General features: G+C 47.2%; 1 protein-coding gene across 2 annotated transcripts in view; it reads left to right on the top strand.

Moving 5' to 3' along the window:
- Positions 1-22,173, top strand: part of LOC140395520 (uncharacterized) — a 1,079,902-nt gene that overhangs the window by 959,484 nt on the left and 98,245 nt on the right. For both annotated transcript variants that reach the window (XM_072483429.1, XM_072483418.1), the window contains one exon: positions 6,479-6,566. In XM_072483429.1, coding sequence (XP_072339530.1) covers positions 6,479-6,566 — 88 coding nt within the window. The remainder of the gene's footprint in view (positions 1-6,478; positions 6,567-22,173) is intronic.

The raw sequence follows: 22,173 nt of genomic DNA, 5'->3' as shown, positions 1-22,173 counted from the left end.
GGAGAGTGCGGGAGGCGCGGGCACGTGGCTGGTCTAGAAAACGGGATGGCTAATCGGCAGGGGGGTGGGGTGGGGGGCGGGCGGCGGGAAGCACCCTGATTCGGCTGATAACTTGGAATGTGAGAGGCCTGAACGGGCCGATCAAGAGGGCCCGTGTGTTCGCGCACCTGAAGGGACTGAAGGCAGATGTGGTTATGCTCCAGGAGACGCATTTGAGGGTGACAGATCAGGTTAGGCTGAGAAAGGGATGGGTAGGGCAGGTTTTCCACTCGGGGTTGGACACAAAGAATCGAGGGGTGGCGATTTTGGTGGGGAAGCGGGTGGCGTTTGAGGCGCTGAACATCGTGGCAGACAATGGAGGTAGGTATGTGATGGTGAGGCAGCAGTGCTAACCACCATTGCCTCCATGGGCCTCAAAACTATTCAGTACTTTGAATGCCTCAATTGTGGTGATATACATCACTGTAAGTACACAAAGGGTACATACACTACACCGAGCTAGACACTAGAGGGAGCACCAGAGACATGACATACAGACATTCAGCCAATAGATCAGTAAGATAGGACACGACCAATGGGCATTCACGATAATGTACAGCACAGGAACAGGCCCTTCGGCCCTCCAAGTCCGTGCCGACCATGCTGCCCGACTAAACTACAATCTTCTCCACTTCCTAGGTCCGTATCCCTCTTTTCCCATCCTATTCATGTATTTGTCAAGATGCCCCTTAAATGTCACTATCGTCCCTGCTTCCACCACCTCCTCATGTAGCGGGTTCCAGGCACCCTCTACCCTCTGTGTAACAAACTTGCCTCGTACATCTACTCTAAACCTTGCCCCTCTCACCTTAAACCTATGCCCCCTAGTAATTGACCCCTCTACCCTGGGGGAAAGCCTCTGACTATCCACTCTGTCTGTGCCCCTCATAATTTTGTAGACCTCTATCAGGTCGCCCCTCAACCTCCGTCGTTCCAGTGAGAACAAACCGAGTTTATTCAACCTCTCCTCATAGCTAATGCCCTCCATACCAGGCAACATTCTGGTCAATCTCTTCTGCACCCTCTCTAAAGCCCCCACGTCCTTCTGGTAGTGTGGCGACCAGAATTGAACACTATACTCCAAGTGTGGCCGAACTAAGGTTCTATACAGCTGCAACATGACTTGCCAATTCTTATACTCAATGCCCTGGCCAATGAAGGCAAGCATGCCGTATGCCTTCTTGACTACCTTCTCCACCTGTGTTGCCCCTACCTGCATTAGACCTTCCAAAATGCATTACCTCACATTTGTCCGGATTAAACTCCATCTGCCATCTCTCCGCCCAAGTCTCCAAACAATCTAAATCCTGTTGTATCCTCTGACAGTCCTGATCCCTATCCGCAATTCCACCAAACTTTGTGTCGTCTGCAAACTTATGAATCAGACCAGTTACATTTTCCTCCAAATCATTTATATATACTACAAACAGCAAAGGTCCCAGCACTGATCCCTGTGGAACACCACTGGTCACAGCCCTCCAATTAGAAAAGAATCCTTCCATTGCTACTCTCTGCCTTCTATGACCTAGCCAGTTCTGTATCCACCTTGCCAGCTCACCCCTGATCCCGTGTGACTTCACATTTTGTACTCGTCTACCATGAGGGACCTTGCCGAAGGCCTTACTGAAGTCCATATAGACAACATCCACTGCCCTACCTGCATCAATCATCTTTGTGACCTCCTCGAAAAACTCTATCAGGTTAGTGAGACACGACCTCCCCTTCACAAAACCATGCTGCCTCTCACTAATACGTCCATTTGCTTCCAAATGGGAATAGATCCTGTCTCGAAGAATTCTCTCCAGTAATTTCCCTACCACTGAAGTAAGGCTCAATGGCCTGTAGTTCCCTGGATTATCCTTGCTACCCTTCTTAAACAGAGGAACAACATTGGCTATTCTCCAGTCCTCCGGGACATCACCTGAAGACAGTGAGGATCCAAAGATTTCTGTCAAGGCCTCAGCAATTTCCTCTCCAGCCTCCTTCAGTATTCTGGGGTAGATCCCATCAGGCCCTGGGGACTTATCTACCTTAATATTTTTTAAGACGCCCAACATCACGTCTTTTTGGATCTCAATGTGACCCAGGCTATCTACACACCCTTCTCCAGACTCAACATTTACCAATTCCTTCTCTTTGGTGAATACTGATGCAAAGTATTCATTTAGTACCTCACCCATTTCCTCTGGCTCCACACATAGATTCCCTTGCCTATCCTTCAGTGGGCCAACCCCTTCCCTGGCTACCCTCTTGCTTTTTATGTACGTGTAAAAAGCCTTTGGATTTTCCTTAACCCTATTTGCCAATGACTTTTTGTGACCCCTTTTAGCCCTCCTGACTCCTTTCTTAAGTTCCTTCCTACTTTCCTTATATTCCACACAGGCTTCGTCTGTTCCCAGCCTTTTAGCCCTGACAAATGCCTCCGTTTTCTTTTTGACGAGGCCTACAATATCTCTCATTATCCAAGGTTCCTGAAAATTGCCGTATTTATCCTCTTCCTCACAGGAACATGCTGGTCCTGAATTCCTTTCAACTGACACTTGAAAGCCTCATACATGTCAGATGTTAATTTGCCAGCAAACATCCGCCCCCAATCTAGGTTCTTCAGTTCCCGCCTAATATTGTTATAATTAGCCTTCCCCCAATTAAGCACATTCACCCTAGGACCACTCTTATCCTTGTCCACCAGCACTTTACAACTTACTGGATTGTGGTCACTGTTCCCGAAATGCTCCCCTACTGAAACTTCTACCACCTGGCTGGGCTCATTCCCCAATACCAGGTCCAGTACCTCCCCTTCCCTAGTTGGACTGCCTACATATTGTTTTAAGAAGCCCTCCTGGATGCTCCTTACAAACTCTGCCCCGTTTAAGCCCCTGGCACTAAGTGAGACCCAGTCAATATTGGTGAAATTGAAGTCTCCCATCACCACAACTCTGTTGTTTTTACTCTTTTCCAAAATCTGTCTACCTATCTGCTCCTCTATCTCCCGTTGGCTGTTGGGAGGCCTGTAGTAAACCCCCAACATTGTGACTGCACCCTTCTTATTCCTGATCTCTACCCATATAGCCTCACTGCCCTCTGAGGTGTCCTCCAGTAGTACAGCTGTGATATCCTCCCTAACCAGTAGTGCAACTCCGTCACCCCTTTTACATCCCCCTCTATCACGCCTGAAACATCTAAATCCTGGAACGTTTAGCTGTCAATCCTGCCCTTCCCTCAACCAGGTCTCTGTAATGGCAACAACATCATAGTTCCAAGTACTAATCCAAGCTCTAAGTTCATCTGCCTTAAGGCAGCACGGTAGCATGGTGGTTAGCACAATTGCTTCACAGCTCCAGGGTCCCAGGTTCGATTCCGGCTTGGGTCACTGTCTGTGCGGAGTCTGTACATCCTTCCCGTGTGTGCGTGGGTTTCTTCCGGGTGCTCCGGTTTCCTCCCACAGTCCAAAGATGTGCAGGTTGGGTGGATTGGCCATGGTAAATTGCCCTTAGTGTCCAAAATTGCCCTTAGTGTTGGGTGGTGTTACTGGGTTATGGGGATCGGGTGGAGGTGTTGACCTTGGGTAGGGCGCTCTTTCCAAGAGCCGGTGCAGACCCGATGGGCCGAATGGCCTCCTTCTGCACTGTAAATTCTATGATATCTATGATTACCCGTAATACTTCTTGCATTAAAACATATGCACTTCAGGCCACCAGACCCGCTGTGTTCAGCAACCTCTCCCTGTCTGCTCTGCCTCAGAGCCACACTATCCCTATTCCCTAGTTCTCCCTCAATGCTCTCACCTTCTGACCTATTGCTCCCGTGCACACACCCCTGCCATACTAGTTTAAACCCTCCCGTGTGACACTAGCAAACCTCGCAGCCAGGATATTTATGCCTCTCCAGTTTAGGTGCAACCCGTCCTTCTTATATAGGTCACACCTGCCCCGGAAGAGCTCACAGTGGTCCAGAGAACGGAATCCCTCCCTCCTACACCAGCTGTTTAGCCACATGTTTAGCTGCTCTATCTTCCTATTTCTAGCCTCACTGGCACGTGGCACAGGGAGTAATCCCGAGATTACAACCCTAGAGGTCCAGTCTTTTAACTTTCTGCCTAGCTCCCTGAACTCCTGCTGCAGGACCTTATGCCCCTTCCTGCCTATGTCGTTAGTACCAATATGTACAACGACCTCTGCCTGTTTGCCCTCCCCCTTCAGGGTGCCCTCTACCCGTTCGGAGACATCCTGGACCCTGGCACCAGGGAGGCAACATACCATCCTGGAGTCTCTTTCACGTCCACAGAAGCGCCTATCTGTGCCCCTGACTATAGAGTCCCCTATTACTATTGCTCTTCTGCGCTTTGACCCTCCCTTCTGAACATCAGAGCCAGCTGTGGTGCCACTGCTCCGGCTGCTGCTGTTTTCCCCTGATAGGCTATCCCCCCCGACAGTATTCAAAGGTGTATACCTGTTCGAGAGGGAGACAACCACAGGGGATTCCTGCACTGACTGCCTGCCCCTTCTGGTGGTCACCCATTTCTCTGCCTGCACCTTGGGTGTGACCACATTTACATAACTGCGATCTATGACGCTTTCCGCCACCTGCATGCTCCTAAGTGCATCCAATTGCTGCTCCAACCGAACCATGCGGTCTGTGAGGAACTCCAGTTGGGTGCACTTTCTGCAGATGAAGCCACCCGGGACGCTGGAAGCCTCCCGGACCTGCCGCATATCACAGTCAGAGCACTGCACCCCTCTAACTGACATTGCGTCAATAAATTAGTAAATTAAAGTTAAAAGTTTTTTTTTAAATTTTAAAGTTACTGTTAACTATCTGTTTCCTAGCACTAGATTTCTACTATAAATGTGAAAGCTCAGTATAGTACTCTCCGATCTCTGGCTTAGATACCCCTCTAAATTATAATTAAGTAATTATGTTTAATAAGTTACCAATGCTTATTTTTTAAATTTAGTGTGGATTCCCAACCAGCCACTCAGGTCACAGCTTTTCTGTGATGTCACTTCAGTCCCGTCCGTCCCCCCCAACACACACAATTTAAAAAGGTAACAAAAGTAAAAATGAGTAAAAATCACTTACTTACCTTCTGAGGGTCTCAGATGTTCTCAGGTTCTCTCCCTGCTGATTAAAAGTTACTGGCCAGAAGAAAGAGAGAGAACAAAACAGTAGGGAAAAAGCACCTTCTTCCACTCTTCACCGAATTACCTCACTGCACCAAATTACCAAGTTTCAAATTCTCACTCTGTCTGTGTCTCACTCACTCAGGCTGTGTCTCTTTGACCAGCGCAACACTTACTAAGTGCGCTTTCTGTCTGTCTTTTACACAGACTTTAGGATGACTCACACTACTTAAACTTCAAAGCGAAGAATACAATGTGTACCTTTGTGCCCCTAAACAGGCCTCAGGGGACTGCCAGATAACTGCCTCTCAGCAATTAGGGTGGGGGCAGCTTCAGCCAATCAGACACTAATCTACACTGTACTTTTAACTGAAAAACAACAGAATTAGATTTATCACTTACCTTTCCTGGTTACCTCACTGCACCAAATTACCAAGTTTCAAATTCTCACTCTGTCTGTGTCTCACTCACTCAGGCTGTGTCTCTTTGACCAGCGCAACTACCACAGGAGGGCATTACACCAACCCATATAAAAGGACACATCACACATGCTCAGTCTCTTTCCAGTGGAGACACTCAGTGAGTACAGACACAGGGTTGATTGAACATCACACCCACCACGTGGATTGTAACAGACTGGTTCGTCAGTCTGCGTAGCTATAGCAGGATTAACAGTAGTGTCGAATCCAAGTAGGAGAATTGTTAATAGTTTAATAAACATGTTAAAGCTATCTCCAAGTCTGAACCTTCCTTTGTCAGAGTGCACATCAAGGAAGCAGCTTATGCTACGTCAAGAGCATAACAAAACATCGATGAAATATCCCTTTAACATTCTATACTCTCAGGCAAACAACGCGACTAAGCAAGTCTGGAGAGCTGAAGATTTGCATCCCTGGAATGAATCCCTCCACTGTCGCTAAAGCCTTCACATCCTTCCTAAAATGTGATGGCTAGAAGTGAACACAATTCCAGATGTAACCTAACCAGTGTCTTATAATGGTTTAGCATAACTTCTTTGCTTTTGTACTCTGTGGGGAGCAATCTGGTCTGCATCTGCCACCATTACATGACTGAAATTGAATGGGGAGGAAAGCTGGCATAAACCTGCAGCTTATGACAGGGAATCAAGTGCGTTCAAGGACCAAACTACTGTTCCATCCATTTGTCCGTATCACAATTCATAGCTGCAGGGAGCTTTGCTATTCTGCATCAACGTAAAAATTTTGTATGTAAAAATCCTTTGGTTTGTTAGAAAAAACTAGGCTAAGCATCTTTATAAAAAATTGATATAATTGCATTTCATTGGCTGCTTTGTACAGAAGGAGCGTACGGCAAGGGAACTGAGCTGGAAGATAGATTATTACCTACCTGGTTACAAGAAGCTGTCAGCCTCCAGACAAAATGCAGGTGGGCTCTTTACTTCCTACATTCACATGTTATCAGTCACTCAATGAAGAGCCCATCTCCCAGCGGAAGCCCATATTTTCACAAAAAAACCTCACTGAAATTAATTAGGCAATGTCACGCTTGATTTTATCTTATTTGGAAATAATTTATTACCCTTTCTGCAGGATCTATTAGTGCACAGATCAGTGTAATTATTCATTTGCAAAGAAGCTCAAGGGTAATTAGATGGTGGAAGCTTTACCACCCAATTGTGTTAGTGTCCGCAATCGGGAACACTTTTACATAAAGGAATAATTGGTCACTGATTTGGATAGAAGGACCACATTATCAGCAGTGAAACAGCTGATTATTATGCAGAAAATATTGTTACATTTAATAATAGTTTGATTTTACACAACGTTTTAAATTTGTGATCTGCTTAAATTCCCGGGCATTACTATTTATTCTTCAGAAGAACTTCCTTTCAAATGACAATGGATGCCCACTGGATTTTCACCCCAGCTTTTACGTTTTACTTCTATTGCCATTGTATTCTTTTTTTTCGAACATAAGAAATAGGAGCAGAAGTAGAACATTTGCCCCTGTTGAGCTTGCTGTGCTGCTCAATAAGATCGCGGCTGATCATCTACCTCATGTTCACTTTCCTGCTTGCTTCCCATATTGCTTGGTTCCCTGAGTGATGAAAAATCTGCCTCTCTCCACCTTGATTGTATTTAATGGTGGAGCATCCATGGTTCTCTGAGACAGAAAGTTCCAAGAATTTACAACTTCTGAGTGCATAAATTTCTCCTCATCTCAGCCCTCAACGATTGACCCCTTATCAGTGTCTACCTTGTTCAGCCCCTTCAGAATGACAATGTGAACACCTCACACTCCCCTCAGCAGCTGGGGAGTGAAGGGGGGGGGTGATGTGGGGTTGGGATGCGGTGTCCGTAACACCCCCCTCCCCCACCTAGTAGATGAACCTGGAGGCGATCAAAACGTCCCATGTGCATTGGTCCTGGTGCACATATCGTGCGGCTTCCCGTGCCTGCCTGGGCCCCATGTCCTGCCCATCCTCCCCCTCCCCCACATTCTCCTCATCGGTCGAGGCCTGGTGTTCATCCTCCTCCTCTAGCATGTCATCCCTGTGCTGCATAATATTGTGGAGGACACAGCAGGTGCCACGCTGTGGGCGACTCTACCAGCGTCGTACTGGAGAGCCCCTCCAGAGTGATCCAGTCACCTGATCCGCATCTTCAGGAAGCCGAAACATCTCTTGATTAAGGACATCGCTGTATGGGCATCGATGTAGTGGGTCTCCGCATCGGTCTGTGACCTCCGATATCATCAGCCAGTGGATAACCCCTGTCACCCAGGAGCCAACCTCCCAGCCGGGGGGGGCCATCTCGAACATGTCAGGAATCGTTGAGTGTGCAGGATGAAGACGTCGTGCACACTGCCCAGGTATTGGGCACAGAGGTGAATGATGCGTCGCTGATGGTCACATATCAGCTGTACGTTTATCGTGTGTAACCCCTTTCGGGGAGCCTGGTGGACTCGGCCACATTGAAATGAATGTATTGAGCCACCTGGGCCTATAGGGCTACCATGACGGCACAGATGCCCCTGTACACCGAAGGTCCCAGACATGTCTCCACTCAGCGACTGGAAGGACCCCGTCCGTAAACGTTCAAGGCAACCGTCACCTTGACGTCCACCGGGAGCGGGTGTCCTCTTCCATACTCCGCAGTGCCAAATGTGCTCTCAGGAAGTCAGCCCATCGGAGGCGGAGAATCGTGGAGGCCCTGGAGAATTCTGGGTCGGTCCCGTTAATGATATGCAAACAGTGTCTACTGTCCGTGCGTTCCGATATGCATTGACGCCGCTGTCGAGGTGACGGAAAATCGCGATTTGGTGTCAAATCGTCACTCGCTGCGATTTAGCCATTGAAACCTATTCTCCGCCCAATCGTGTTTCATGATTTCGCCGTCGGCCAATGGAGAATGCCGCCCCAGAGCTGCACATAGTACTCCAAGTGTAGTCTCACCAAAGGCTTATACAATTGTACCAAAATCTATTGGGCGCGATCCTCCACTCCCTCGCCGGTTGGGAGAATGGCCCGAGTCGCCAAAATTTCCCGCGACGCCGGTCCGACGCCCTCCCGCAATTCTCCCAAGCGGCGAGAACGGCCCCGTCGAGTTCCGCGCGGTGCAGGCCGGAGAATCGCACGAGACACCCAAAATGGCGATTCTCCGGCACCCCTGCTATTCTCAGGCCCGGATGGGCCGAGCGGCCAGCCCAAAACGGCGGGTTCCCCCCCCCCCCCGGCACCGTCCACACCTGGGGCGGGATTCTCCGATATCAGCGCGATGTCCGCCAGCCGGCGCCAAAAACGGCGCAAATCAGTCTGGCATCGCGCCGCCCCAAAGGTGCGGAGGTCTCTGCATCTTGAGCAGCCGAGCCCTCACCTTGAGGGGCTAGGCCCACGCCGGGCTGATTTCGGCCCCGCCAGCTGGTGGGAAAGGCCTTTGGAGCCCCGCCAGCTGGCGCGAAAATGACTTTGCCGTGCGGCGCATGCGCGGGAGCGTCAGCGGCCGCTCACGGCATCCCCGTGCATGCGCAGTGGAGGGGGTCTCTTCCGCCTCCGCCATGGTGGAGACCATGGCGAAGGCGGAAGGAAAAGAGTGCCCCCACGGCACAGGCCCGCCCGCGGATCGGTGGGCCCCGATAGCGGGCCAGGCCACCGTGGGGGCACCCCCCCGGGGCCAGATCACCCCGCGTCCCCCCCAGGACCCCGGAGCCCCTCCGCGCCGCTGTGTCCCGCCATCCCAAAGGTGGTTCAATCCACGCCGGCTGGCGAGGGTTGACAGCGACGGGACTTCGGCCCATCGCGGGCCGGAGAATCGCCGGGAGGGGGGCCCGCCAACCGGCGCGGCGCAATTCCCGCCCCCACCGAATATCCGGTGCCGGAGAATTCGGCAACCGGCGGGGGCGGGATTCACGGCAGCCCCCGGCGATTCTCCGACCCAGCGGGGGGTCGGAGAATCCCGCCCCTGGTCGCTGCCGGTGGGAACAGCGTGGGAGCGCTGGGGGGGGCGACCTGCAAGGGGGGAGGGGGGATCCTGCACCGGGGGGGGCCTGAAATGGGGTATGGCCCGCGATCGGTGCCCACCGATCGTCGGGCCGTCCTCTCTGAAGGAGGACCTCCTTTCTTCCGCAGCCCCGCAAGATCCATCTGACATCTTCTTGCGGGGCGGACTCGGAGAGGATGGCAATCACGCATGCGCGGGTTGGCGCCGACCGCGTCATGTATGCGGCACTGCCTTTACGCGGTGCCAAGGCCTGCCACGCGTAAATGACGCGCCGCCGCTCCTAGCCCATTATCGGGCCCTGAATCGGTTGGGATAGAGGCCGTTTCGCGCCGTCGTGAACCTCGACGCCGTTCACGACGGCGCGAACACTCTGCCTCCATTTCGGAGAATCCCGCCCATTGTTCTTGTACTTCTGTCCTCTTGCAATAAAGGTCAACAATTTTTTTAAATTCTTTGAGAGGATGTGAGCATTATGGTAAGGCCAGCACTTGTAGCCCATTCCTATTGCCCTTGAGAAGGTGTTCATGAGCCACCTTCGTGAACTGCTACAATTCTTATGGTGTAGGTACAACCATAGAGCAGTTTGGGAGGAAGTTCCAGGTGTTTGACCCAGTGACAGTGAAGGAACAGCAGGATAATTCCAAGTCAAGGTGGTGTATGACTTGGAGAGGACCTACAGATTGTGGTGTTCCCATGCGACTGCTTCCCTTGTCCTTCTAGGTGGTGGCGGTTGTAGGTTTGGATGGTGCAGATGAAGGAGGCTTTGAAAATTGCTGCAGTGCATCTTGTAGATGGTATGCACTTCTGCTACGGTGTGCCTGTGATGGAGAGAGTTTACGTGATGGATGGGATGTCAAGCAAGCAGATTGCTTTTTCCTGGATGGTGTAAAGTTTCTTGAGTGTTATTCAAGTTGCATTTACGCAAGCAAGTGGAAAGTATTCCATCACACTCCTGACTTGTGACTTGTAGATTATGGATAGATTTTGTGTTCTTTGTACAAGTATACCCAAGTTTCTCTGAACATCAACATTTTGAAGTTTCACATCTCTTTAAAAATACTCTTCTTTTCGATGTTATAGCCTCAAACTTCCCCACATCAGTTCCCATCTACCACCTTGATGCCCTTTCATTTGAATTGTCAATGTTTTTGCAGCTTCTTTGTGTTGGCATGGAATTCTAATGTGGAAATCGTGTTTCGTTCACTTGCTGAAATTTTTTGAGAGGGTAACAGAAAGGGTCGATAAGTGTAATGCTATTGACGTGGTATACATGGATTTCAAAAGGCATTTGATACAGTGCCACACAACAGACTTGTGAGCAAAGTTAGAGCTCACAGAATAAAAAGGACAGTAGCAACATGGATACAAAATTGGCTGAGTAATAGAAAAGAAAGTAATAGCTAATGGATATTTTTCAGGCTGTAGAGGAGTTCCCCAGGAGTCGGTATTGGGATCCTTACTTTCCCTGAAATATATTAGTGATCCAGATCTTGGTGAGCACAGTAAGGAGTCTTACAAAACCAGGTTAAAGTCCAACAGGTTTGTTTCAAATCACTAGCCTTCGAAGCACTGCTCCTTCCTCAGGTGAATGAACCTGAGGAAGGAGTCGTGCTTCGAAAGTTAGTGATCTGAAACAAACCTGTTGGACTTTAACCTGATGTTGTAAGACTCCTTACTGTGCTCACCTCAGTCCAACGCCGACATCTCCACATCATAGACCTTGGTGTGCAGCAGACAATTTCAAAGTTTACAGATGACATGAAACATGGACGCATCATAAACTCTGAGGAGGACAGTGTAGAACTTCAAAAAGGCATAGACAAGTTGGTGGTGTGCGCAGATAGGTGGCAGATGAAGTTCAATATAGAGAAGAGTGAGGTGATGCATTGGTAGGAAGAACATGGGCAGCCAATATAAAATAAGGGGTACAATTCTTAAGGGGTTGCAGGAGCAGAGGGACCTGGGTGTATCTGTGCATAAATCATTGAAGGTGGCAGGACAGGTGGAGAGAGCAGTTAATCAAGCGTGCAGTATCCTGGGTTTCATTAATAGGAGCGTAGAGCACAAGATCAAAGTAGTTATGCTGAACTTATACAAGACACGGGGCGAAATCAACTGAAACGGCGCGATGTGCGCCGACTGGCGCCCAAAACGGCGCGCCGCTCCAAAGGTGCGGAATGCTCCGCATCTTTGGGGGCCGAGCCCCAACGTTGAGGGGCTAGGCCGATGGCGGAGGAATTTCCGCCCCGCCAGCTGGCGGAAACGGCCTTTGTTGCCCCGCCAGCTGGCGCGGAAATGACATCCCCGGGCGGCGCATGCGCGGGAGCGTCAGCGGCCGCTGACAGTTTCCCACGCATGCGCAGTGGAGGGAGTCTCTTCCGCCTCCGCCATGGTGGAGACCATGGCGGAGGCGGAAGGGAAAGAGTGCCCCCACGGCACAGGCCCGCCCACGGATCGGTGGGCCCCGATCGCGGGCTAGGTCACCGTGGGGGCACCCCCCGGGGCCAGATCGCCCCGCGCCCCCCCCAGGACCCCGGAGCCCGCCCACGCCGCCTTGTCCCGCCGTTCAAAAGGTGGTTTAATCCACGCCGGTGGGACAGGCAATTTATTGGCGGGACTTCGGCCCATCCGGGCCGGAGAATCCAGCGGTGGGGGGGCCCGCCAACCGACGCGGCCCGATTCCCGCCCCCGCCGAATATCCGGTACCGGAGACTTCGGCAACCGGCGGGGGTGGGATTCACGGCAGCCCCCGGCGATTCTCCAACCCGGCGGGGGGGTCGGAGAATGACGCCCACTAGTTTGAATTCAGATAGAGAATTGTGTACAATTTTAGATGCCACTCTAGAGGAAGGATGTCAACACATTGGAGAGAGCGCAGAACATGTTTATAAGAATGGTTCCAGGGAAGAGAAACTTCAGTTATGAAGATAGATTGGAGAGTTTGGGACTGTTGCCCTTGGAGAGAATAAGGCTAAGAGGAGATTTGATAAGAGGTGTTTGAAATAATTCGGGGGTTGGCCGGTGTAGATAAGTAGAAACTGTTCCCGCTCATAAAAGGATCAATAATGAGAGGGCACAGATTTAAAGTGATTTGCAAAATAAGCAAATGTGATGTGAGAAAAAATCTTTTCACACTGCAAGTGGTTCAAGTCTGGAATGCACTGCCTGGAGATGAGGTGGAGGTAGGTTCAGAAGGGGCATGCAAGAGGGCATTAAATGATTATTTAATTAGAAACAATATACCAGGGTACAGAGAAAAGGCAGGGGAGTAGCCAAAGTCATAATGCTCATTTGGAGAGCCAGTGCAGGCACGATGGGCTGAATGACCTGCTTTGGCACTGCAACATGTCATTTTGTCTTCACACCTTTGTTTCCATCTAGCCTTATATCATCGACAAACTTGGATTCATTTCTCTCAGTCTATTTGTCCAAGTCCATAGATTGTAAATTGTTGAGGCCCAAGCACTAAAAATAGTTGTCAAATGCAATTTCCCTTAGATAGAACCTTGTCCATGGTCAAGATTTCCTTAATAATGGATGCTCGCATTTTCTAGACCAGTGATGCCGGGCCATCTGGCCTGTATTCCCATGTTTTCCCTCACCCTCCTTTAAAAGCAATGTGACATTTGCTAACTTCTAATCTGTTGGGGTTCTAGAATCTAGGGAATTTGGGGAAATCATGTCTAGTGCAGCCATTATTTCGGCAGCTGCCTCTTTTAAACCCCTAAGATGGAGGCCATCAGGTCCTGGGATTGTTTTGGCTTTAGCCCTTAAACCTCTAATTTTTTTTCCAAGCTAATATTAATTACTTTAAGTTCCTTATTCTTATTGGCCCCTTGGTTCCCCTTTATTATATTTGCCACCATAAGTGGGCAGAGGTAATGCCTCCACCCCTGTTTATTTGTCTGTAAACAATGAGGGCACAATTTAATGGCCTCGCATCGCCCGACTTGGTGATGCAACAAGGCCATTGAATCTCACGAGGGTCCTCTCGTGAGGTTCGCAACGCTCAAGATGCCTTGCGAGATTTGCAAGACGTCAGAAACTGAATCACACCCTCGCTAGGTGAGATACAGATTAACATAGTTAAGTGAACCTTCAGGCTTATTTAAATACGTCTACGCTGTATTCTTCCGGGGATCAGGAACTAACGGCCTTGCCTGGGAGACCTTGCCATGGCGCCATTTAGCACTGGTTTCTGTAAATGTGGACCAGGCGTAAAGGCACCTGGGATCTCGCAGGCCATTATAGACTCTTTACTGGGTGGTGGGGCTCTGGGCAGGGTGGTACCATGGCACTACTGCTAACACCTGGGCACCTTGGCACTGCCAGCCTGGATCATTAGCAGTGCCACTGCACCCTGGCACTGTCAGGCTGGAAGGGGAACTGTCAGGGTGTCAGACTGGTAGTGCCAAGGTTCCTGGGTGCCAGGTTGCCTATGCCAGTGATTGGGCTCGGGGAGCCTTGCCCTTAAAAGGTGGGGTGAGGGGTTGAGCGCGAGGATCCCATAAGTTGGGTGAAATGAGGAATCCGGAGGCCGAGGTGGGGTGGCTGAGGGGGAGTTGAAAGTTCAGGGCGGCCCCGATCCACGAATACTCTTCCTGTACGAGCGAGCTGAGCTCGTCAGCACAGAAAATGATGTAAGTGCAGCCAGGCTGGGCATTCCTCATCAAGGCCAAAAGAAAATGGCAGAGTGCCGTTAAATAGCACTGTAATTCGCGATGCTGCAGGCATCGAGAAACACCCCGCATACACACCCAAAACCGGTCTCTATTTTTGTCCTGTTAAATCATGCCCAATATCTCAAAAACTAATGTATGGACTTCAACAAAACCTGGCACCCAGTTAGAATATAGCCCAAGGAAGAACCGACTTTGGGCGAAGGTACATTTACAGTGTCATGGGAGTGTCCCTTTAAGAAATATTTTTGTCTTGTCATATGGCTTCAGTGATGTCATTGTGTGGGTGGAGCTGGGCTGTGGCACTGGGAGTTGGTTTTACTTTCGCTTTGGTTTGGGGCTGTTTTGGTGGCTCTGAGTTTTTACTTTCGTTTTCACTTTTGGCTGCCGTACTCAGAAAGAGAAGTATCTTGGCCTGTCTCGCTATCTTCATTTTTAAAGCTGTTTCCAGACTGCTTGATAACTTGAAAAGAAATAATTGCTTTCGGGAAGGAATTGAAATCTGCTGTTTTGGAAAGGAAACAAGAGTATCCAAACTAGGTCTTGAGTGCTGTGTGCTGGGCCACCCCTTTGAACAGGAGGTACTGGTTTATGGGATCTTGTTATTAAATTGGAACAGTTAAAGGGGAGAATTTATTTTGGGTTATACATAGATTACTGTCGCTGTGTGGGGTATTTATGTTTGTAGTTGATAAAAATGCTTACTGTGTGTGTTTATAAAAATGTAGAATAAAGCTTGTTTTTGATTAAAAGTGCTTCAGGCCTCGGTTGAATAACATCTGAAAGGCAGGCCCTTGTGCTCACCGTAATCAATAAACCGTTGTAGGTCAGGTGAACTCCACAATATATTTTGGCGTTTTCTAAATCCTGGCTCATAACAACTGAACCTGGAATTTTTAAAGGATCCATTAACGTTGAGAAATAGTAAAAAATTACTTTTCTGTGGAATATTAAAATAGAGAATGTTATTGTTTATTTTAGAATGTCATGGATTTTCTCAGCTGCTGTAGTGCAATTTGTCACAGTTGTCAAAATATGAACAGAATTTTCAAAGCAAGTTATTGGATATGCATTGACCTAAAGCATCTACAGTAAGATGGAAGCCCTTAACAAAAATATTTATTTTTGGAGCTTTTTTTGTTACAGTGCATAAGCCAGGCAGGGAAAATCCTCCAAAACCTGTAAAAACGCTAGGTTAAGACAGCGTGGCAGAGGTATGTGCTCGCTTCACTTGTCTTGGGTCTGCAATTCCTGGCCAGAAGTTTACATTCAGGGGTTAGGGGTGTGATTGACCCAGCCAAATGTTCATCGTGGACACCGTGAATGGACATCGCGCGACAATCGCCAGGCAGGAATGTTCCCTTCCAGTCGGGGAACACTTCAGCAGCCAAGGGCATTCAGCCTCTGGTCTTCGAGTAAACATTCTCCAAGGTGGCCTTCAGGATGCCCAACAACGCCGAATCGCCGAGCAGAAACTGATAGCCAAGTTCCGCACACATGAGTACGGCCTCAACCGGGACCTTGGATTCATGTCGCATTACATTCACCACCCCCCCCCCCCCCCACCCCCCCCCCCACCCCCCCCCCCCCCCCCCCCCCCCCCCCCCACCCCCCCCACCATCTGGCCTGTTTGGCGGAGTTGCTGATACTGCCGAGGATTGTCTGGGGGTGCAACAGCATATAGATAAATTGGAAACTGGGACACACAAATGGCAGATGGAGTGTAATCCAGACAAATGCGAGGTGATGCATTTTAACGATCAAATCTAGATATGAATTATACTGTAAATGGCAGAAACCTTAGGAACATTGGCATACAGAGGAATGTGGGCGTGCATGTCCACAGTTCCCTAAAAGTGGCAACACAGGTGGTCAAGATGATTAAGAAGGCACATGGTATGCTAGCTTTCATCAGCATCGAGTACAAGAGTTGGGAAATCATGTTGCAGCTATATAAAACCTTGGTTAGGCCGCATTTGGAGTATTGAGTGCAGTTCTGGTCACCACATTATGAGAAGGACGTGGAAGCTTTGGAGAGTGTGCAAAGAAGGTTCATCAGGATGTTGCCTGGTCCCAAGGGTGTTGTCTATGAGGAGAGGTTGAATAAACTAGGATTGCTTTCACTGGAAAGACGGAGGCTGAGGGGAGACCTGATAGAGGTCTACTAAATTATGAGAGGCATAGATAGGGTGCAGTCAGAGTTTTTTTCCAAGGGTGGAAGTGTCAATCACAAGAGAACGCAGGTTCAAGGTGAAAGGGGGGAAGTTTAAGGGCGATGTGCGGGTTACGTTTTTCACACAGAGAGTGGTGGGTGCCTGAAACGCGCTGCCAGAGGATATGATGGAAGCAGGCCCAATAGCAACATTTAAGAGGCAGTTGGATGGGTACATGAATAGGGAGGAAATAGAGGGATACGGACTGAGCAAGGGCAGAAGGTTTTGTTTTTAGCTAGGACATCATGATTGGCATAGGCTTGGACGGCCGAAGGGCCTATTCCTGTGCTGTACTTTTCTTTGTTCTTGCGACACTCACAGGTACCAAGGCTGTTCATGTCTCCTGCAAGATTGGATGGATGGTTCTTGGGTGACGAGGGCTATCCCTTGAACTGGTGGCTGATGACCCCATTCTGTCACCTGTTATATTACCTTACGTAATATGTATATTACTCTCTTGAACCAGTCGAGTTGTTGAAATGAGTAATAGCCTTCTTTTAAATATGAACTAATTTATTGAGTAATATAAATAAACATTGTGAGTTCTTTAACTTAATACTCAACTAGTAAATAAAGAAACAATTGTAGAAATAACTAATTAAATTATACAATACAATGCTTTGATAATAAATAACTTCTTCTCTCTCCAGCTTTACTATGTCTGTTCTCTCTGCACTCCTGACACACACTGCTTTCAGAAAGAGCGGGAAAACCATTAATATAGTTTCTGATAGTGAGACCTTTAGTGTTCAATTGCCTGTACTAGCATTACATATATTAATCATGTATATTGATATACAGAGATCACCACATCCCCCTTTTTTAACATTTTCTTGCAAATATTAAAATAAAATTTTACATGTGAAATGCAGTGGTTACAATTACTAGAATTATGTAAAAGTTCTCAAATTCAATCGATTTGGTCTTCTTGACCTTGTTGATCTTCTTAATTTCACAGGTGATGAAGAAGTTTTAATGTTCTTGTTACTTGTCAGATTGGAATTTAGTTGACTTTGAACTTGTTTTGAAACTTTGTGATGTAAGTCTAGATGAGGAAAAATCAGTGTTTGATCTTTGACTTGAAGTAGATCACGATGATTTCTTCTATAGATGTTGCCATCTGAAGTTTGAATCAGATAAGATCTTGGAGAGATCATAATGACATGAGCAATGTCAGACCTTGACTTTTTTTCTTGTGCTTGTGGTAATGATACTGTATGTGATTTGCCTTGAAAACTGTGTTGTTCTTTGACTTGGAGCAAATATGAATTCTTGAAATTTCATTGGCATGACATTTGGTTGATCTGAACAAAATGTTTGTACTCTTGCCATTTATGCCATGTTCTATTATTTTTATGTGCAGAGTTGTACCATGTTGTACAGGTTGTTGTTTCGTTGTTATTTCTGTTGTTGCTTTCATTGTTGTTGTTTTTGCTGTTGTGCTCAGTGATTGTTCTTGGTGGAAAATTTGAGTCACTCTCAAAGTTTTTTGTATCAGTGTCCTTTGTGGTATCTGATGTTTCATTGAACTTTTTGATATCAGTCATTTCTGGTTGGTTTTCTTCATCTTTGATCTCTTGTAGGTTGTCAAGAGTAGATGAGGTTTTAATTGATGCGGTCGCACTGGACTCATGAGTAGTTTTACTGTTAGTCTCGCTGTGATCTTGCACATATTGTATGTTGATTGTGATCACATTGTCACTATTCTCACATACAGTGGGTAGACTTTCATTGTCTTCTTGCTGTTGATTGAATGAGCTGGATAGACATAGTCTTCTTCTAGTTGCTCAAATAAGGTGGATGGACCAGCATAGTCTTCTTCATGCACGGTTGTCGCTCTGGAGTCTTTAATTACTTCCATTCTGAAGTCTGTCAACAATCTCTCTGTGGGGGCTTCCATCGTTCTCTCTAGGGAGTCTTTCATCGCTCTCTTTGTGGAGCTGCGCAGTGTTCTCTCTGTGGTGATGATCAGCTTTCTCTCAACGGAGTCGGTCAGCACTCTTTGTGTGGAGTCATTTTCAACCTTGTTGCTGATGCTATGTATGATCATTATATCCAAATAATTTAGCTATGTCTGAGTAATAATCATCTTTGATTTTGGAGTTGTCATTGTGTTCTTTTTATGCTGCAAACTGCTTGTTCCATGGTGTTGCGAAAGTTATTTTCAACTGTTTGTTGAAGTTCAGGCATTGTTGTGCCTTTCGAGGTAAACAATTTGGAGTTTTGGAGCTTTCAAACTGTTTTTTACAATTTTCGGGCAGCTTCCCTTTAAGTGGGCGTGGTCTGAGTCTTCTGAGTGCATGCGCAAATTGATTTATTCCAGAGTGCGTTCTTTTTTCAACTGCACATGTGCAGCTTATCGCGCATGCGCCAAACGGAATTTTGTCGGTTCGCGTCTTTTCTGGATGTGCGCATTTGCGTACATGTTTGAATGCTCTCGCTCAATGTGCTTCTTCATCGAGTGCGATACTGCCTCTACCTCGTGGTACGTTTTTGCGCCATTTTCCCGAATTTTATATTCTAAGTATTCATTATATTGATTCTTTGATTGTTCGTGAATGAAACACATTTCCATTGTTATTTTTAGTGTTAAATCAGTTTGCCTTAAACGTTCTTGCCTTAAGCTTTAATCTCTTATTACAAAAACTATCGGATCACGAATCTTAGAATCACGCAGCATTACAATATTGCAGGAATTTGAGAGAAGTTTCAGATCTATTATAAAGTTATTCATCGGTTCACCAACTTTTTGAACACGCTTCTTAAATCTTATTCTTTATAAAATTTCATTAGTTTGCATCTTGCAATGGTCATCGAATTTCACTATAATTTGATCAAACTTGGTTTTATCTTCAGTAGCAGTATAATTATAAATGAGTTATAAATTTCAATCGCTTGCGGTCCTCCTACGGATAGAAGCAACGCGATTCATCTTGCTTCAGATACAGCGTTTAAATCACTTGCTTCCATATATTGTTGAAATTGATGTTTAAACAATGTCCAGTTTAAATTCAGATTACCAGTGGTCTTTAGATATCTTGGAGCTTGAACTTGGTCCATCAATATACTGTTTTTGTCGAAGATTACGATTTCACGATGACTTCTGTCATCGAGTCGTTGATTCCGACTTTTCTTCTTTATTGTTCCAATTTCTTTACTAGTCTTTCTTAAAAGCCTAATTTATCCTGGTACCATGTTATTTTACCTTACATAATGTATATATTACTCTCTTGAGCCAGCCGTGTTGTTGAAATGAGTAATAGTCTTTTGAATATAAACGAATTTATTGAGTAATATAAATAAATATTGTGAGTTCTGAAACTTAATACTCAACTAGTAAATAAAGAAACAATTGTAGAGATAACTAACTAAATTATACAATACAATGCTTTGATAATAAATAACTTCTTCTCTCTCTATCTTTACTATGTCTGTTCTCCCTTCATTCCTGACACACACTGCTATCAGAAAGAGCAGGAAACCATTAATATAGGTTCTGATAGTGAGACCTCTAGTGTTGGATTGCCTGTACTAGCATTATATATATTAATCATGTATATTGATAGACAGAGATCACTACATCACCCAAGAACTGAGGCTGAGGAGAGATACAACAGGAGTTATATCTTTATAAGGTGGTGGATGAGAGGATCATTATGCTGCTGAAGGTGCTCTTTAGATGCCTGGATCGATTCGGTGGAACATTGCAGTATCCTTCAGAGCATACCTTCCTCATTGTTGCCACATGCTGCGACCTGCATAATCTTGCTCTGTTAAGGAAGGTCCCAATGAAAGCTAAGAAAAGTGAGGCTGCTCCACAGTCCCAGGAGGATGACTACAGTGAAGGACAAAGAAAGAGCCTTGGAATGCACAGGGTGAGGACACTGAGAGCATTCAGACAACAGGAACATTCAGGGGGGACCGGGACACCAGGGATGCTTTGATCCAGAAAACCCTCAGCTAGGTATCCAAGGCATCAATGCTTACTAAATCTAATGGCACTGCCTTTTTTGCAACAAAATCATTAAATGAGAGCCCAACCCAGATCTCCAGCACCACACAACGCCCTACAGTTATGAAGCTATGTAGCATCTGGCCACTATTGAAAACATGCAGCAATCCCAGTCCAATAAAAGCATACAAATTTTCTGTACCGAACAGAAGCTTAAAAATAATAAACGCAAATAATGTCACCCATGACATGCCCTTTTCTGCTCAAGATGCCTTAAGGCCCGCAGGTACTGCATCTTGATGTGCCGCTCCCCCCACCAACTGTCAGTGCCATTGGAGTCGGCCTGCTGACTTTGCTGTCCTGGTGACTGTCATGACCTTGATGGTTTACCTCAAGCCGCCAGAGACTGAATTGGCTCCGATTGGGAGAGAGCATCCTACTCCATGTCTGGGCACTCCTCAGTCATTGGAGCATTTACAGATGCAGCAGCCACTGGCAGAGAGATACAGGAGCTTTTCCCCTTGTGCAAGGTGTGATGTTGTTTGTTGAGTTTCTCAGGATGGATTAAAGCCAAAGAACATCAAACTATGTCATCAAACAAGCTAGTTTATTTACACTACATAAATTATGATTTGAACATGTTACAAGGTATTAACTAATAAATAAGACTATACTATATCTATGCTACAGAACTCTATACTACTGATCTATCTTAACTCACACTTTAAGCTTCTCCTTACTCCTTCTTACACCTTCTCCCAGAAGTCTGAGAGGCATTCCCTTTTATAAGTCTGCTCCCCAGCTCGACCTGGTGGTAGAATATAGTATCACATTAACTCTTAATGTTGCAGACATTACACGTAATGTCTCACAGAGCACCCTCACAGGAGCCCACGGAGATAACAGGTAGCTTGTCCGCCAGTGTGAGGTGTTTTTGCATCTCCCTGCTTACCATTGATAGAGGACACAAAGATCAGGTCCCTGATCAAGAGGCAGTGGCTTCTTGAGGTCAGAGCCAGTGTGTTAGATTGCAGCTCCGAGCGCAATCCCTGGAACTCCTCATTCAGTTCCTGAAGTTGCCTCTCCATGAGAGTCACCATTCTCTCAACCGAGGTGTTTATGCATTCAATGCTCACTGTCAACGCAGTGCTCACATTCCCCATGGACTCTTTAATGACGGAAGCTATGGCACACACATCGCCTCATCGATCTCAGCAAGATCTCCCTGCACAGCCCGCTGTACCTACATCATCTGTTGCCTGATTGACGTCTCCAGAGGCTTGTCATCTGCCTTGAACTCAGCATGGTTCTGGTCTCCAGCTGTGCTCCCACTGTCGGCGCCTTTGGACCTGCCTGCCTCTGCCATCTCCTCACAGTTGTCTGATGTGCCCTTACGACTGTGCAGACCTGCTGAGACAATAGCCAAATGCCTACTATCGTGTGAGTACCTGCGCTGGTGCCTGTTTCCGAGAGACAGTGTGACTCAGGAGCGATGCCTTCCTGGCAGTTTAATGGGGGTCATTGGGGTTGTCTGCATGGGATGATGCATCTGTAGAAGAAAGGCACAACACCAGTAAATTCAAGCATCGGCATAACTGTACATGCTAGGTGGCTTGATGAGACAATTGAGAAATGCTGCATTGTCCCATCTGCATTGGAACTTCAATAGACAGTCTGACTGTGACAGGT

The sequence above is a fragment of the Scyliorhinus torazame genome, chromosome 2 (genome assembly GCF_047496885.1).
Source record: "Scyliorhinus torazame isolate Kashiwa2021f chromosome 2, sScyTor2.1, whole genome shotgun sequence".
Classification (NCBI taxonomy): Eukaryota; Metazoa; Chordata; class Chondrichthyes; order Carcharhiniformes; family Scyliorhinidae; genus Scyliorhinus; species Scyliorhinus torazame.
Note: the sequence above shows the minus strand (reverse complement) of the source record. Positions and strands in the feature narration are given on the sequence as shown.